Source organism: Pelmatolapia mariae, linkage group LG10_11 (assembly GCF_036321145.2).
Source record: "Pelmatolapia mariae isolate MD_Pm_ZW linkage group LG10_11, Pm_UMD_F_2, whole genome shotgun sequence".
NCBI classification, from domain to species: domain Eukaryota; kingdom Metazoa; phylum Chordata; class Actinopteri; order Cichliformes; family Cichlidae; genus Pelmatolapia; species Pelmatolapia mariae.
The window spans coordinates 21,687,122-21,704,532 of NC_086236.1; the positions used below are offsets into that span (position 1 = coordinate 21,687,122).

At 39.1% G+C, this 17,411-nt stretch overlaps 1 protein-coding gene across 6 annotated transcripts in view; it reads left to right on the top strand.

The window, feature by feature from the left end:
• Positions 1-17,411, top strand: part of LOC134635684 (disks large homolog 4) — an 83,478-nt gene that overhangs the window by 48,133 nt on the left and 17,934 nt on the right. For 4 of the 6 annotated variants that reach the window (XM_063485146.1, XM_063485145.1, XM_063485144.1 and 1 more), the window contains exons 2-3: positions 3,280-3,441; positions 10,900-10,956. In XM_063485146.1, the coding sequence (XP_063341216.1) occupies positions 3,358-3,441; positions 10,900-10,956 (141 nt within the window). In that variant the 5' untranslated portion in view covers positions 3,280-3,357. Of the gene's footprint in view, positions 1-3,279; positions 3,442-10,899; positions 10,957-15,145; positions 15,825-17,411 lie in introns of those variants that run through there. The other 2 variants (XM_063485143.1, XM_063485147.1) reach the window with 2 other exon arrangements.

Below are 17,411 nucleotides of genomic sequence, written 5' to 3' on the forward strand. Positions count from 1 at the left end.
CTCAGTCATGCTGGCTTTGTTAAAATGTTTACCAAGGCTCAGTCAGCTTCAAATTCATTCATAGTGTTCAAATTGATCATTTGTCTTCACCCTCGTCCAAATAAACAAAACCTGTGTCATTTTTAACAATCACACAGTTTGCTTGTCAGAGAAAAATGCTCCAAACCTCTCTCCAGAAGGACACTGTGTAACATATCTTTGAGTTTAATGTCACATCCCCCACCAGTGGGACAGAAGGCAACATGGCAGCGTGAAGGCTGGTCATGCAGGAAAGGGGGAGGAAGTGAAGACCAAAGAGCTCAGGGCTACTCTGAGCGGTGATTCATGTAATATACTTGTCTTTCCAGGCTTTAAATCAGTGGTTTATATTATTTGACGAAAAGACTTTACTGAAACAGTTGGGGTTAAAAATACTTAATTAACCACAATTAGAACTGGGGAAATAGATCAAATATAGTCAGTATATTATGGCTTGTTCTACGTGGGATGTAGTAAATGTATTGGGAATGCTTGGTACAAACTGTCATATTTTTTTTAAGCTGCCAGCATGACACAAGCTTTGCTGTTTTGCTTCTCGGGCTCTCTCCCACGATTCCCTCGCTCTCATGCACATAAAAATAAGTAGATAATAATAAGTTACCAGTGCCTCCATTTAAGTCAACTGCCTTCGTTTTTTTGAAGTAGGCTTATATTAGTGGCAAGCCTGTAGCAGAATCGTTATAGTGCACCTTTCCTTTCTAAGCTTACGGTACAAAAGGTTTTCACGCCCGGAAAACCTTCTTATGAGAGCAGATTTTATTACAGTTATTACAGAAACGTAATAATAGTTTGCCTCTGGGTTTTACAAATTGTTGAAAATTCAGTACATACACAAAATATGGGCAAGTTATGGCGTATTATGAAAAATGCAATGTCATTTACATGATTATGTGCATCCCCTTGTAAGTTACGTTGATTTTCCGAGCTGCTGGATGGTTGTGGGACTCCATCATCTTTCTTTTTTTTATATCAAGGATGCTCTGCTGTATATTCTGCATTTAAAGAGACAGGAAATGAGGCAGAGAGGTGGCTTTAGAATTTATAGATTTGGAGCAGCTATGGGTTATTGAAATCAATAATTTCACTCAGTTATCTCCCTAAACACATAGACCAATCGTTTGGAACCAGACCTTAAATTCTTAAACCAAGTGCATAATTCTTACAGAAACATTGTAAATGATGGATTGCACATGCAGTAACAACAGGAAGGGATTGGTTTCCCCCTGGCCTGTATTTGAGGCTCAGCCTTAATTTGTTTGTTATGACCATGACCCAGATGTTATTAGAAGCACCTTAGCTACTTTCTGCAGAAGAGAGCCTCCAGTATTGCCCAGAAAGTGTGATGTCTTGTCACAGATACGGCTCTCTCTACTTCTGCTCTGTGGCAACAGCAACTTGAATTGTGTGTTTTTGTCAGACAGTGTCGTGGTCAGGGAGGCAGATGAAAAAAAACTAGGATTCCAGCAGTGCAGAGGTGCTGCTTGAAGACGGCTTTTTAACTGGCTGCCAGTTCACGCGTTGTTTCATATTTCATACTTGCTCTGTTTTCTAACAACAGAAACAGGAAAAAAAAAGTGGAAATCAGAACAGCTTTACTGGGAATTCAGCTTCATTAAAAAACATGCTGCTGTCTATATGTGAGTATAGACAGCAGCACAGTAGCTCCATAGAACTAGGCTACATTAATCATAGCTATATCATGCCATTTCTTCTTTTAAAAAATAAAATATATTCATTTAACAGCTGCTAACAGTATCCAATTACCTAAATAATAATAATATTTTACTGGGTTGTATTTTCTTTTTATGTTTTTGCATGCAAGTTTAATATTGTTCCAAAAAAGCCCTCTTAATGAACGTAAACAGAAAGGTTTTAAGGCAGGTCTATGTTGCAGGAACTATTAGAATATGCATGAAGGGGGTAAATGTGCTTGGGAGGAGTTTTAAAAACAGAGAAATATTTTGCATCTTATTTTGGACCATATCTCCCAGTTGAGCCACATACTTAATTGAATCTGTTCTCTTACAGTGTGCAGGTAGTTGGTGGTATGCAGTTACATAATATTTAATCTATGTATACAACAGTGCAGTAATATCAGACTCAGCGCTTTGCACAGAAAAAAAGGGCTTCCAGCTTATTAACCTGTAATTATGCAATAACAACGAGTCATTTCTTTCCTGCCTTCATGCTGCTGTTTTCTGTTGATGGGCTCGCTTTTCTTTTTTCTTTCTTTCCCATTTTTACCCATCCCCCTCACTTTCTCTTCTATCCTCATCTCTATTTCACTCCCTCTCTTTCTTGCTGTCTCAGTGTAATGTGATCCAGGACCGATGCTGGCAGCCCCAACTGTGGCACTGCAATCTCTGCTCTGCTCTGGTTGCTAGGCAGCCTGTCTGAGACAGAGCTCAGTGATGCACCTCTCTCTCCAGTCTGCCTCCAAAACATAAATAAATATATATATAAAAATGAGAAAGGGGATAGTGACAGGGTTGGCAATCGGGCCACCAGCCAAAATTCTGAAGAACCCACCAAATGCTTCCATTTTTCAGATCGGCCGCTTCACATCTGCAGTGCAGCACGGTAGTACACTGTGAGCCTTCAAGGCTTCAGGAGCAGCGTACAGATATGCAGAAACCGCGAGCTCTAACCCGCAGGACGAGCAGATATCCACTGTGATGCTGCCCACGTTCTCGTGTGCTTGTGATGGAAAATCGCTGCGTGCAGATTTTGTGTCATCACGCCTAAAATGAAACCTACCATGTGTGGCTAAAACAGTGGGCTGCTGGCAGGCTGCCCAGGTGTGGGATATCGGTAGGGGAGTGAGGTTACTAGGAAGAAGCCACATGATCGGCTACTTCAGAGCCGCTATGAGTCACGGCTCCAGTTGCTCCATGTGGCTGTGGAGGACGTTAGCTTTGCTCAACGCACAATGGAAACATTTTGAGGCCTCCGTCTCTTCATCGTTTGTCTAATTTGCGCTTGTAGGCGTCACACATGTTATGTGATAAACTAGATTTGCATATAGATTGTCCGCTTTTAGCTAAAAATCCCTCTTTAGTAGAAATACTGCGCTCTGCTCTTTGTACAGGTAGACTGTCTTTTACATTATAATGTGTAAGAAGAACAGAAACCAGCGAAAGGTGGCAGTAAATTCTGTTTGTGATTTACCTGTTATCGAGCTCCTTTTACATAAGACCTGGCGAGACTAATACCCTCGCCTGTATCTGTGTGTGTCTGCAGAAGTACAGGTACCAGGATGAGGAGACGCCCCCCTTGGAGCACAGTCCAGCACATCTGGCTCAAGGGAAAAGTGCAGAGATGCTTCATATGAGTGACAAAAACCTCGCCGCCATGGAGGCGATCCATGGCTACACACCACACACGCATATCTCACCTGTCAAGGTAGGATACGCACGTTCCAAAACACACTCGCTTATGTGCATTGTTAATCAATACACAACACGATTACAACAGCACAAAGCACTCAGCTGTCAACACTTAGGAACGACGCCGTTAGCCCATGGTGCCAAAATAAGCACACCCTTGCTCGAGAGCATATTGCAGAGAGCTTCACACATCATCGTTCCACAGCCAATTATATATGTACTGCAGTGCTGAATATTCAATGCAACATCAGTGAGATAACTCTGACTTCACATTTACATGACATCATGTGAGCCACTTTGCGATCTGAGTGCATCAGAGATTTATTTTTTTTTCTGCAGTGCAGCTCAAAAACCCTAATTACACACGTACTAATTATGCTAAATGTATGTGCCGTGGAAGTGGATAATTGTATTTATAATTCATAATATTTGATGAAGACGCTTGAAAATTACTGTTATTATTAAAGAAGATTGTTTAACACCCCTCTAAGAAAAAAACAGTATATATCACTGATTATTAGATTTCTAGTAGCTTTTTATTTCAAACACACACGCACACACACACACACACACACACACACACACTAGCTATCTATTATAGGTTTTCTTAAGATGTCGTGTTGTCTTTTTTGGAATCATGGTCAACTTAAGTATGGTAATGGGAATGTAATACATTTATGGGGAATAGATACGGCCCCTGGCACCTTAAATAGTCAGATCAATTTTGCACTTACATGAATTTGCACAGCTTCAAAATCAATGTGCAGGATGCATTCAGGAGTTTTAAGGTAGTAATGTGAACACTTGAGACATTAAAGAATGCATTCAGATATAGGTTTGGTTTAATAAATGATACTGTGTGACAGCAGCAAAAAAAAATCCAACAAATTGAAATAAAATCTCTCATTCTGAGTTTGGTGGCAGCAGATAGCTTGACTGGCGGATGGAATAAGGAAATGCAATACAGTAGCTTCATGACAAAGAAGGAGGCAATGACACCAACAGCACAGGAGATGCCGGTCACACAGTCAAAATATATAGCTGACATCAGTAGGAATATGAGCACTTTGCTAGGAGTGCATTAGCAAATACCTAGTGTAGCTACAAATGTAAAGGTGTAAGCTATAATGGCCACTTAATAATGATCTGTCTCCTATGCCCACATGCGTTATTTAACAGCATCCCTTGCTATTAAAACTTAAGAGTGCCTGCGTTTATTTAGTTTGATGGGGTTCTTTGAGGAGGGAGGGGTTATCGGTTTCTCACCAGGGAATACAATGGAGAGGCTGAGTTACTGTTGTCTGCTGCTGCTGTTTAAAATATACAGCTGTATGTTCAGCATGAGCTCTGGTGGCCATGGAGATTTCTCCTTGAGGATGCTGTGAGGAGGGTGCTCTGTATGGGAACACTGCCAAATTAAAAACCACCGCAGTAGCTTTGGAGAGTTAGGTCAAGTCGTACAAGACACTAGAAAAAGTTCCTTACTCGGTACAATGCACAAAAACTTGTCTAGATAGAGATTTTAAATGGGTATAAGACTGTATACTGCAGGAATAACACAGGGTAATAACATCCAGGAGTAGTGAAGAAGGTGTTAAAACCCATGTTTGTTATTTTAGCTCTCATCATCTTGGTATTGTTCTTTTAACCGGACATGAACATATTTAGACTAGAGGGAAGAGCAGGGGAGTTAACAGCTAAGCTTGGGTAGATAATTGCTTCCATAATTTGTTACAATAGGAAACTTGTGACTTTGGTACAGGCTTAACAACAACATACAGCACTCGCTTATCAAAGCAGCGCTACCTTAATTATGCCTAAATTTAAGCCTTTGTTTGATTTTAAGGAGTAAATTATATAAAAATCAATTGCCTGTACAACTGTAATGAGGTAGAAAATAATGAGAGCAAACCGTTTTATGCCCAGATGTAATCATGTATATGTCGGCCTAAATTTGGGTATTTTAACATGAGAGTCTATTAGGGATTGGCTCTCTTTTGAAGCCAACCTCAAGTGGCCACAAGAGGAACTACGGTTCTAGATTTCATTTTGGCTTTTGAGGTTGCTCATTGATGGGCACAAACAAGAAAGTGGTTGTAATATATGATATACATATATTTTGGTTGTGGTAACTTTGTCTATAAGTCTGTGACTCTTACTCTAAAGTTTGGGTGTCACAATGCGCAGCTTTGGAAAACCTAAAGAACTTAACTTTTAATTACATTTTACAGCTTTCAACACCATTTACACTAGACCGATTATTCTGATTATTATTATTATTATTATTATTATTGTTAAATATATTAAATTCAGTCTGGACAATGAACTACTACAGCTTTTGTAATTTTAGACATTTATCACGTAGTTTCATTGGTCCGTACAGCTGAAGATCACAGTGGGCTGTATGTGTCCGACGATGTAATATGACTTTGACGTCCCTGCTTTTGAGGCTTTACCCGTGTAGTTGTTCAAGACTGACAACAAAAAGATGACATGTTTTTCTCTGTTAAACCATTTTTTGTAGATGTTTAAGAGGGTGATGTGTTGTGACAGTTAAAATATATATTTAAAAACAACATGACGTGTAAAAGCATTGCATTATTAGCTTTTACAAAGGACAGACAAGCTCTCTTTTTTTTGTTACTTTGAAACCCTGTGCTCCCAGTTGAGTTTGCCATCCAGCACATGCCAAGGGATCAGTAATTATTCATAGTTGATGGGTGCACCATTTATTATGGTAATGTGGCAGGACAGTTACTCCATTCTCTAAAAACCCACCAGTATGAGGTTTATTAAGTCAAATAAAAAATGTAATGCGTGCCCTCCAGTGGTTCAGGTCCATTACGTGACTCATTCAGTCAGTCCTTTGAGGCTTGTGGTATTTTTTTCAGTATATCTGTGAGTTATCATACAGGAAATATTATTTATGATCTAATAATGATAACGTCTGTGGGGTTTTTTTAAAATATGTTTCAAACTGGCAAATTGCCCGATTTACTTATTGTATCCCATTACACTGAAGAGTATTCTATATGAATATCAGTAGGTCCCCCTTTTATCGTGAACATGGAGACTGGCCACTGAATTAGGTACACCATGCATGACTCCTTCTGCTTTCAGAACTGCCTTAATTCTTCACGTCACAGATTCAACATGGAAACATTCATCAGAGATTTTAGACCCATATTGACATCACACTGGCATCATGACATTGCAGCATATTTGTCAGCTGCACATCCACAATCCAGTTTCATGTTCCGACACATCCTAAAGGTGCTTTACAGGATTGTGATCTGATGAAGGTGGAGGCCATTTGAGTAAAGTCACTCTCATGTCCCCCCTCCCAGCAGTGTGAACCATTATTCAAGGCAGGATGGATCCCTGCTTTTCATTGCAATTCTCGATCCTGTCAAAGTGTCCACATGTACAGAGTTGCTGCCACATCATTGGCTAATATTTGCATATAAGCTATTAGGTATTAGATACTTGCACTAATGAGCAGCTGAAGAGGTCTCCACTAATAAAATGGCACTTAGTATATAACTTTTTCTGTGAACTGTTTCATTAGATGTGCACTTTCATTAGAAAACAAATTGTGTTGAGGCTGGCATGCAGAAACTGTGGAGAATCAGGAAATTGGCATCAGAAATATGAAATAATTTCTGCTTTTCTTCTGTTTGTATTTCTCCTCAAACAGTGACTGACTCTGCTACACTGTATCGTCCTTACGAGTCTTGACTCTTTATTATTTTGACTGCTAAAGCATTTTATTGGTGGACTTCAGTTTGTGCAGTATACCATGACCTTTTACTCTTAATTGGCTTCATAGAATTTATAAAGCATGCTTCTAATGCAAATGTAAGCCCTTATCTAATTATTTTCCAGAAATGTAAATGTATTTATTTTCATAGAATTTTATAGAATTACATATTAATTCAAATTAATAACACAGAATTTTTAATTTACTTTGGTGTGTAGATAGGTGTTATAATTGTTCAAATAAAATTCCTGCTTGGTTTTTGTGTTTTGTCTTACACCATTAGGCCACATGTATCTCAAATTAATAGTAGTTTGACATTATAGTACAAATGTAATCAGTTTTTAATTGCCTTTAATTGCCTTTAACTTAATTTGTTAGCTAGCATAAGTTTAAAATATACTTACTTATTTAACATTATCTACCTTTTTGCCTGCAATGTGAGGAGAGTAGTTGTACATAATACTTCTAAACTGCCAAGCTCAGAGACCTACAGGGCTGCTGAAGCTTTAATTTAGAGTGCTGTGATATTTTTTCTGTTACGTGTTTAGATTTTGATTCTTGTTGAAATGTAATGTCATTTCCAGTGTGTGGGCAGGAGAAGTGTAAAGTCAACAGGGCACCACTATTGCAACTTCTGTAGTGATTAATGGCCAGTCACTGGTCTTCTTTAAGGTTGTTTTTCAAATGTTAATAAAAGCAGTATTGCTGTTTAAGTGCAGTGTGTAGTCTATGGCACACGGAGATGCAGGAAAAAGTGAAATCTGTCTTCAACATGTAATGTAACTACTGTTAAATTTCATTGGTTTTCTGTCTTTCTAAATAAAAGATTGTTTCCATAACATTTTTTAAATTAATTTTCAGAATTTAGCCATATTTATTGAATTGAATTTATTTAATTTATTCTTAAAATCCTATCATAATACAAGAAATTGTTTGCCCATCCTACACAATCAGGAGTTGAGCAAAAAAACAAAAAAACATGGCACACGGGTATATTTTAAAGGCCCTGAAGGTTCTTATCTATATCAGATATGTCATCATGTTACCTAGCAACTACCTATTAACAAGCTAAATGACCCATTTTTAGTATTTATGCGCAAATTTATTTAATTTATGAAATCATTACAGCATCATTACATTTTCAATTCATAACAGCAACATCTACTTTAGTTCCTCAAAACTCAAATTCTCGGTACATTATTTTGTTGTCACACTGCCTAGTAACCACCTAACAACAGACTAAAATCACAAACAATACTTGGGTTTGGGCATGGCCTCTTTTACTCTGGTAAACACCTTATTTGATACATGAATTTTTAAGATTTCTACAACATCAGTGTGTGTTTTTTTCTCCCCAAAGAACCTAAATAAATTTTTTAAACCTAAATAAATATGTTGCAAAATATGATGCACTTTAACTGTTATATATGCAAAATAATATATAATTATATTAAAAAAAAAGAATATGACAGAATGTTCAATAAACATTTTTTTTTCATTCAATTTTCTGTCAATTATGTCATGGTTTAGGCTTTAAAAAGTATGACACAGTCACTATAACCAAGCTGGAACTGTACTGCTCACCACTTTTAAGTGAAAGTTGCATCATTTTTGAGGCAATGCGTTTTTATAATTCTAAAACCAATTTAGCAAATATTAAAGTGCAGGCTGTGAAAGCATTTCCTTGATATCATCCCTCAATGTGATATGAAGTACAGTGGGTAATACTTGGTGTAAAATACAAGCGTTTTGCAATATAAACTAAAACCATAATGAGGTTTTGCATTGTGAGTGTCCCATGTCTCTAAAAGTCTCCTAAAATAGATTTTCTACAGTCTCCCCATTTTGCCCAAAGACATTTCTGGTGCTCAGTATGTTCACTGCATCAAAACTTGTGTGACACAGAGAGCAGTTTATAAACCACTAAATTGCATTAGCAGCAATAACACTGTTATTAAGACACCTACACTGCAGTGAAATTCTGTCTTGAGGATATTTTTCCTAACATTTGAAAGAGAGCATGTTGATGTTGTTTGCAGTGGTGTTTTTTTGAATCAGGATTGGCCCTATTTCTATTTTTGGAATACCGCTATTATTTATGAAGTTTTGTGTTTCTCTTCAGGGAGAGCTGAATGCATGATGAAGTACAAAGGTCTGCCTTAACTTAGTTCAAAGTGAATTGTTCACATCACGCTCTGGGAGCTTTGTGTGTGCATCCTTGAATAGCTATAAAAACAAATACAAGAATGTAACTCCGTCCTAGGCTGGCTGGATGCATGAACATGTGGCGACCCTTATGTTTGTCCCACTCAGAGATAGATGAGTAAAAATCATATTGTGATCAGATTTCTGCGATATTATGAGGCACACGCAAATATTAATACAGGTCTGATAAAGAGATTCAATTATTATTGCATATGGCTTACAGATAATTGATTTTTTGTTGTTAATTGTGATTTTGGTGAAGATTTAAAGACAGTAATGGTTAATTTGAGTGTAACTATGATGATGATGATGATGTCTGGTTTATCTGCACTGTGTTACTCCATTTCCTTGTACTGTGTCCTCACTTGTGAACTGGTTTGTTACTTTTTGAACAACACTGGAAAGCCTGGCCTTCATCAATTGGAGATAAAGTATCTGAATTTCAGGAGCGGGACTACGCCTCCAAACACGCTCCTCCCGGTTCTCATCTATATATGTTCCCCCAGTTATACAAGCTGTTCATTTTCGTTTACGGAGAGGATGTGGGTCCAGCGAGTGAATAACATTGCCCAAGTTTTACTTTCCCATCTTTAAAAACCTTCTCCACACTACCTAACCCCTCCTGCAGCCATCTCACATGCTTGAGACTGGATGCTGGCAGCAGAAACATTGACTCGTTACATTTTTTCATACTCTTCAGCTTTGATATGACTCCTGATTTGCCATTTAGCAAGCCAAAATATTTCCAGTGAAGCACTGAATAGAAAGCAGTGTCTATATTAAGAAAGACAGATAGTGTCTGTTAATAACAGGAGGCATCGGCATGATTCAACCGAACAAGTGCTGTGCTGGATCAGCAAATGCAGCTGTCCTAACATTCATACTTTAATTACATGCTTTGTTGTAATATAAAACTTTTCCAGTGGGAGGAAACGGGTCTCCTGACATGTGAAAATGCTGCAGTGTTGCTGTTTGTAAAATTCATGGGCACATGGTGGATTGTTTAAAACTTCACCTGTGCAGAGTAATCAATTCTGCTTTAACAAGCATTGACAGTCCCACTGTTTCTTAATGGTTGTATGTACCTGAGTATTTTTTACTCTCTCATATATAAGCTATCAGTGAGTAGTAGAGACAGTCCGTTTGTGTCACTGTGTATTCTGTTTAGTTTGATTGTTTGATCGCTGTTCTGCATTAATCCATCTTCAGGGCTGGTGCTTGTATAAATGATCGGTATACAATTTTTAATCGATGTTTCTCGATGTGCTGTCTGTGTGGTACACTGTTTTTAAGATTTTGCATATAACAAGTATTTTACTTTCAACACTGTAGTACAGTATGTTACAGTGTGGGCCCTTTAACTGTCGCATTCAAGGCCTGCTTTTAGGATTTCTTAGAAATATACAAAATCAATCGCCACAAGAGAAAAGACTGAGCGGTACCCACTGTTCTTCCCTGTGCCCATGTACAAGGCCTGCACAATTACCCTCTCCTTCTGTTGTTTTGCAGCCTGTGTTGATGTCTACGGGACACACTCCAATGTACACCTCCGCTGTTTCCACACTGGTAAGAGCACAGCAATCCGTGCTGGTCCATCAACGTGAAAGTTGCCGGTATCATCATCAGTCATCATAATCAGTGTGATTTTTATCTTTGTTCCGTGTCTGTGGCTGGCTGTCTGATTGCAGAGAGACAGCTGCCCATTCATCGCCATTTTATCTGTACTGCCAGAGTATGAGGTCATCTGTTTCTGATCATATCAGCGGCTTCATGCTCACTGTCATTCAAATCTCCTTTGTCTAACAGATTTGTTCTGCTCGTACTCAGTGGCTATTTTTGGGACTAAAATCACAGAAGTGGAACTGAATAGTTTTTTAAATGTTGAAAATTCCATCACACTGTAAGGCTCAGATCTGTCGTTACGTCCATATTTCAGTTCCTATGTTCTAATTAAACAACACATAACCTACTATAGCATTTTAGTGCATGTAGAAGTTCATATTTCCCAACAATCTCAAAACATGTAACACAATGAGAAAACTATCTATGTGGTCAAGAGACATTTGTAAAGTCAAAATTAATCCTGATGTATGTCACTGCTAAACCTTTAGTGCTACATTGCTAAACCTTTGTGGCATGGATATGGACAGACAGAGACAAGCAGAGATTTGCAAGGGGAGACTGAAACCTGTAGGTGTCAGTGTTAGACCGTGCACACTCAATTTTCATAACCTTGAAAAGCTGGCTGTCCTGCTTCCTCTATAAAGCATTTTTGTGAGGTTTGAGAGAGGTTGCATTTGCATCATGCTCAATGCGTTGCTCGCAGTTGCAAGGCGAATGCTGAATGCTTATAATGGTACGGAAATGTATCTATCACCATTGAGAAGTTGTTCCTTCCTAACCTTTTATTAGGATACTCAATTTAATTACATTTTATTTATATAGCACAAAAATCATAACAGCAGTCGCCTCGTGGTGCTCGTGGTAAGGTAACCAAGAGAAAACCCCAACAATCGAAGAGCCCCTTTGACCACTTTTAAGCAAGTGGTTTGGGAAAGGTGGGAAGGAAAAACTTCCTGTTAACAGGAAGAAACATATGGCCGAAACAGGCTCAGAGGCTGGCAGCCATCTGGCCAATTGGGGGTGAGGGGAGGAAGACAGAACAAAAGACACACAATATTATATTGTGTTTCTATTAGTTGAAAATCTGAACATTAGAAATGAGCTGCTACATAATTACTTTAAAAGCAAAAAGACAGGATCATTGAAATAAGTGCACTGTGGAGTTTGGCTTTCAGTCTCTCCGTGTCTCTCGAACAAGTAGTTACTCTTGTAAACTATACGTCATTCTTTGTCTTTGTGGGCCTGCCCTGACTTTGAACACAACGCATTTAATAACACATGCTTAGAATTAAACTGTTTAACATATGGGAGACCGCGCAGCCTCCAGCATGAAGTCATCAGTAAGAAAAATGTGTTTGTATGCGTTCCTTCAAACATGCACAGAACGACTGCATTCTGTTGATGCATGCACTCAATTTTCCCCACTGGTCGGGTTAAGTATGTCCTGTCTTCAAGATGCATTGCGGCAATGCCTTTGTGTGTGGACGTGTTTGCAGCCGATGTAATGCCCGTGTGGTTGTCATTGATGTGTAGGCGGTATCGTCAGTCTGTGTCTTTATTGCTCTAATGGTGTGGGGTTTGCCAGTACCACTCCAGGGCCCATTGATTTATGGGTAGGATTGTCTCTGGAAGCACTGCAATGGTTTGGCAAGTAATAGAAGGTCTTTGGGTTATGTACATGATTTAGCAAAGAGGTGCTTTAGCTTCAAATGACATCCATTTTTTTAACTTATCTGGTAATGTAATTAGAAATCTTTTTTTTTCTTCACACTGCGCAGAACTTTTGATATCGATCTGCGCTCATGCTGATGAATCTTCCCGCCTCTTACTCGATGTGACTCTTCGAGCCCGCATAAACATAGAAACTGATGTGTTGACTGCTCTGCTTTTATTTATCTGCTGTTGGTTTACTTAAAGTTCATGGCCTAACAGCAATCGCAGCAAATGAAAGCTTTTTTGTGTCACATTGTATCCAGTCTGTAACACGTGGAGATTTCTTTAGGAAGCAAATTCACTCTTTGTTTTCTTATTACAAATTTATATGAAAATAATGCTTTAAAGGGTTATCTTGAAAAGCCCAGCCTTAATAAATCTTTGCTGCTTCAGCAGCAAGGACTTCAAACTTCACATACAATCATGAACAAAAGCAATAACTGTGTTTTTAAATTTCATCTGATTCGATATATTCTGAATGAACTGGCCTGAAAGCACTGCTTTTGTTCTCTTTCTCTTTATATAATTCTCCTTAAAGACAGAGATCTGTCTAAAAATGAAAAACCAAAAAACAACCTAGGGTAGGCTTTTTTAATAATGTATGAGGTACTTTTATTGTGACAGTTTTGAATTGTTGAGATAAAAACTCTACACAGTGCTTATCTTTGCCATTAATCCTTCACCTGACAAGCTGAAAGTGAGAAGCAGAAGGCTGTAAGTGCTTACTGAAGACTCCCACCAACCCATTTGTTATACTCCCTCAGTTCTAATGAAAAAGGATGCATATCACTTTTCTTGTCTCCAACCACAGACGCAGTACGCAGCCCAAATCAGACAAATCCTTCTTCAGACAAAGCAGTTAAACTCTCTGACACGTGTCTGACACTTTGCAAAAAAAAGAAAAAAAGACAGTTTGTTTTTAACGTAAGGATCAGTTACACGTTTCTGTAATGATTCCCCAAGAGCTCTCCATTATACCTTCCCCCTTTCTCTTCTCCATTCTTGTCTGGTCAGTATCTGGTTTCCATCTTCATTTTCCCATCCTCCCTATTTTTCTTTAATAAATGTTTAAATACGTCCCTGCAGCTTCAGTGTAATTACTGAGCAGCCGCAGCTCAGGTCCTTTGGGAAGCAGAGGGGAGAGAGAAAGAGGGGGAGAAAAAAAATGCTGAAAGAGGATGAGAGAGCTGTTCATGCTGAATGGCGGAGTAAAGAATAGAGAGGGCCTTGCAGAAGGGCGAAAATATTAGATAGGTAAATGGAGGGATTTTATTTCACAGAATGAGAACGTTTGCTGACAGCTTGTCCTTCAGCATGTCCTTGCTTAAGTCTGTTCAGTGTGAGTGTATGCATTTGTGCATACATATTCCACGCCTGCCAATCCATCTGTCTTTCTGAAAGAGAGAGCTTGCGCAAGCTTGGAAAAAGGATCATTTAAGCCTTTTTTTCTGTACATGGTTGTGTGCTTTCATAGTAACCTCACGTCCTGTTTAATTATTCAAGGTAAAAATGGCAAACAAACCCCCTCCTCTTTTCTTCAACTCCATATTCGGTCTGGAGTATTGCTGTCAGTAGTGATGACAGGTCCTTCAATAAGGTCCTTACAGATGTCTTGAGAGAATATTATTATATTCAATGTTATTTTCAACATAATTATATTCATCATAACAAAACAAAAATGCATTTGCAGGCAGCTACGTTGTTGATAAGTTTATGTAAAATGATGTTTTATACTGATCGCCCAACTTGAAAATAATTTGTGTTTGCAGTAAAGCTGCAAAAAACAATATTCACAGTGAGCGGATGTCACACGAGGGCATTGGCATCTTAAACCAAGATAAACAAATGTTAAACCAGCCACTTTCTGTTGCTGTTTTTGCTGCTCTCCTCTGCTCTCTGTTTCACCCTGTGTGAGTTTTCACCACTCTGTGCATTTCAGAATGAAGCAGAGCTAACATGGTGAAGCAGAGAGCCGAAAAGAGCAGAAGAGACACAAATATTGAGCTGAAATTAAATAAATTTAATGAAATTAAAAGGAGGATTTGTTCATTATCTGCAAACGCTGCCCTGCAATTCCTCCAGCTCAGGTCTGGCAAAAACGTCACATGGCAAGCTTCATTTTTTTCCAACCAAGCTGTCACTACTGTGTTCAGGCTTCATTCTTTTTACTAGAACTGGTACAGTACTCACAAACCTTTCAGTGTCGAGTGTTCCCTAAGAAAAAAGGGAGGCCAGTTTGCGCCATTTGTCCTTCTTAAGTTCAGTCAAAGTATAATTCCTCAGCCTTTCACATCACCAGCGTAGACATTATACAGAGAGACAGCTAAGTAATTGCCATCAAACTTTCCTGCCTGCTCCTCTTTCTCTCAGCAGCAGGGATGGGAGGGGTACAGTACAGTAGCAGCAGAAAATGTGAACTGCGTTCTCTCTGAGCACAGACCAGTAGCAGGGAGGCACGGCTATCGTAGTCCACTACCAGAGAGGATGGAGAATGAAGGGATCTATTTCTTTTTATTCTGGATAGATGGCTTCCCGAAGAGTGGATGATCGGGTATCAGATAATAACAAGACTTACTGGCAACAAGTGATCAGCCTCAGCCTTGGTGGATGAAATCTTCAGCACCGACTCAGCAGGAGGAAAACATTACTGAGCTGTGCTCTTTGTGTGATTCTGGATATGAAATCATTGCATGTCTTGAGCATGCCAGCAGGGTTTGATTAGATTTGAGTTAAATGTAAAGCTCAAGTGTAATATCTTAAGTTGAAACAGGTATCTTTTAATTGATCCACTGTGGGCGCTAACTGTTATGGCAGGGCCTAGACCTAATGGCTCGCTTGGCAACAATACCTTGGTGATACTTTGTGGTGAATTTGAATGAAGATGCTTGCAGAGGGTACTCTAAAAAAAACACCTTGACCACACTTTCAGTGTGTCTGTATATCGTTGTAAGACTTGAACAGGGTGTGATATTGAATATCAGTGACTGACATCTAAGGACAGAAGCACAATGTTCATGTCCGTGTGGTACGCCAAAAAGATGGGCTGCCGATTCCTCAACAATGTACGGAAGGGCAAGAAACGTCGGCATCATAAAATGGTAGGCATGTTTTAAACATGTTTACTTCATGTTTGTTTGTTTGTATGACTCCACCTCAGCATAGTTGCACAGATTTTAATGAAAATGTCACCGGCACAGAATATTACATTAGTGTGTTTTGTTATTTAAATATTTTAAAGTATGTGCATTGTGTTATTGTGTGATTTAAAAGGCACCAGGATTGTTTTTAACTTCTCAAATTGCTGCCATTAAAGCTCATAATAGACATTTTAATCACAGTGAGCTCGAGTAATCAGATCTGCTAATACTAATCAAGTCCTGCTCAGGCCGTGTGTGAGTAGTGATGCAAATTTGCAGAGTCCTGCTTGAATTGTAAATGCATTAGTGTCCGTTTGCTGATGGATGGCGGTGCTGCCTATAGAGCCATGCCAGGGTTGGCTGAATAGGTGGTGTTAAAATATAGGTGGGCAAGAGCAGCCAAACACTGTAAATCCTAACAGCCCTGATGTCGAAAGACTTGACAGAGCGGAGAGACAGAAAGAGAGCTCTGTCAAAATCCCTGCAGGGAAATTGCCTGCACTAGGCTTAGATTTCTGCTAGCTATACTCATTATTTCTCTCTCCAGATAAGGATGAATTTGACGTAATGTTCAGTAGCACCGCTGGATGCGGCTACCATTCGTGATGAAGCTGTGCACAGGCAATGCTGCAATCAGACAGTTGAAACACTCGTCAGAAGAGAGATTTGTGTCTTTTCTTTAGGAGGACTGACGTTTTGTGAAATTGCCAGAGTCGTCGGGCAATTCCACACATCCAGTATGTTTAAAAGGAGCAGGCTTCACTGAACTTTTTGGCTCCTCAGATATAAATAATGTTATTAATGAAATAATTTTGCTGTGCCAGGATGTTGTTATAATGCGTGCTAGCTCTGGGACACAGAGTGAAACAAAGGCTTCATTAATGTCATTAGTTACCCCTGCACTTTTCCTGCTGCGCCATGGAACGCCTAATGAAACTGAACCATTACAAACAAAATGTAAATTATCTGCATTTCCTGCTGTGATCAGTCAAAATGCCTGTTGTTAAAAGTCTGCTGAAAAGCTGCTGCACTGCTATAATGTATTTCTACAGTGTATCACATCCAGATGTTGTTTTCAGAGAAAAAATGAATGAACGGATAACACTTCTTCCTCTGGCTCAGCTTGAATGTCTTAGAGAGTGTAAACAGATAACTTCCCTTTGCATCCCATAAAGATCACTGGCTAGGATTATGAAGCTATTTTATTGAAAGCGCATGTGTTTGGATTGGCCGCGTAGCTGTTTGTGTGTGTCAGAGCTGTCAGGTCTGTGAAGGTCAGCAGGCTGATTTTGTGCTGCTGTTTGCTTTTCTGTAAGCACTTTTGGATGCACAGTGTCTTCCCCATGCTAATCAGCGTGCGCTAAAGAACAGTAACAAAAAAAAAGAACAATGGAGTTTGCACGGGGAGTCGGTCAACAGTGTATTCACATTTTAGAGCGACAGATAGACTGAAGATGTGAGTGAATCCCAGAAAGAATGATGAAAGAATGAGAGTACAGTGTTGATGTCTGCTGTGGCGAGCTGGTGCTGTATGAATGAAACTGAAGT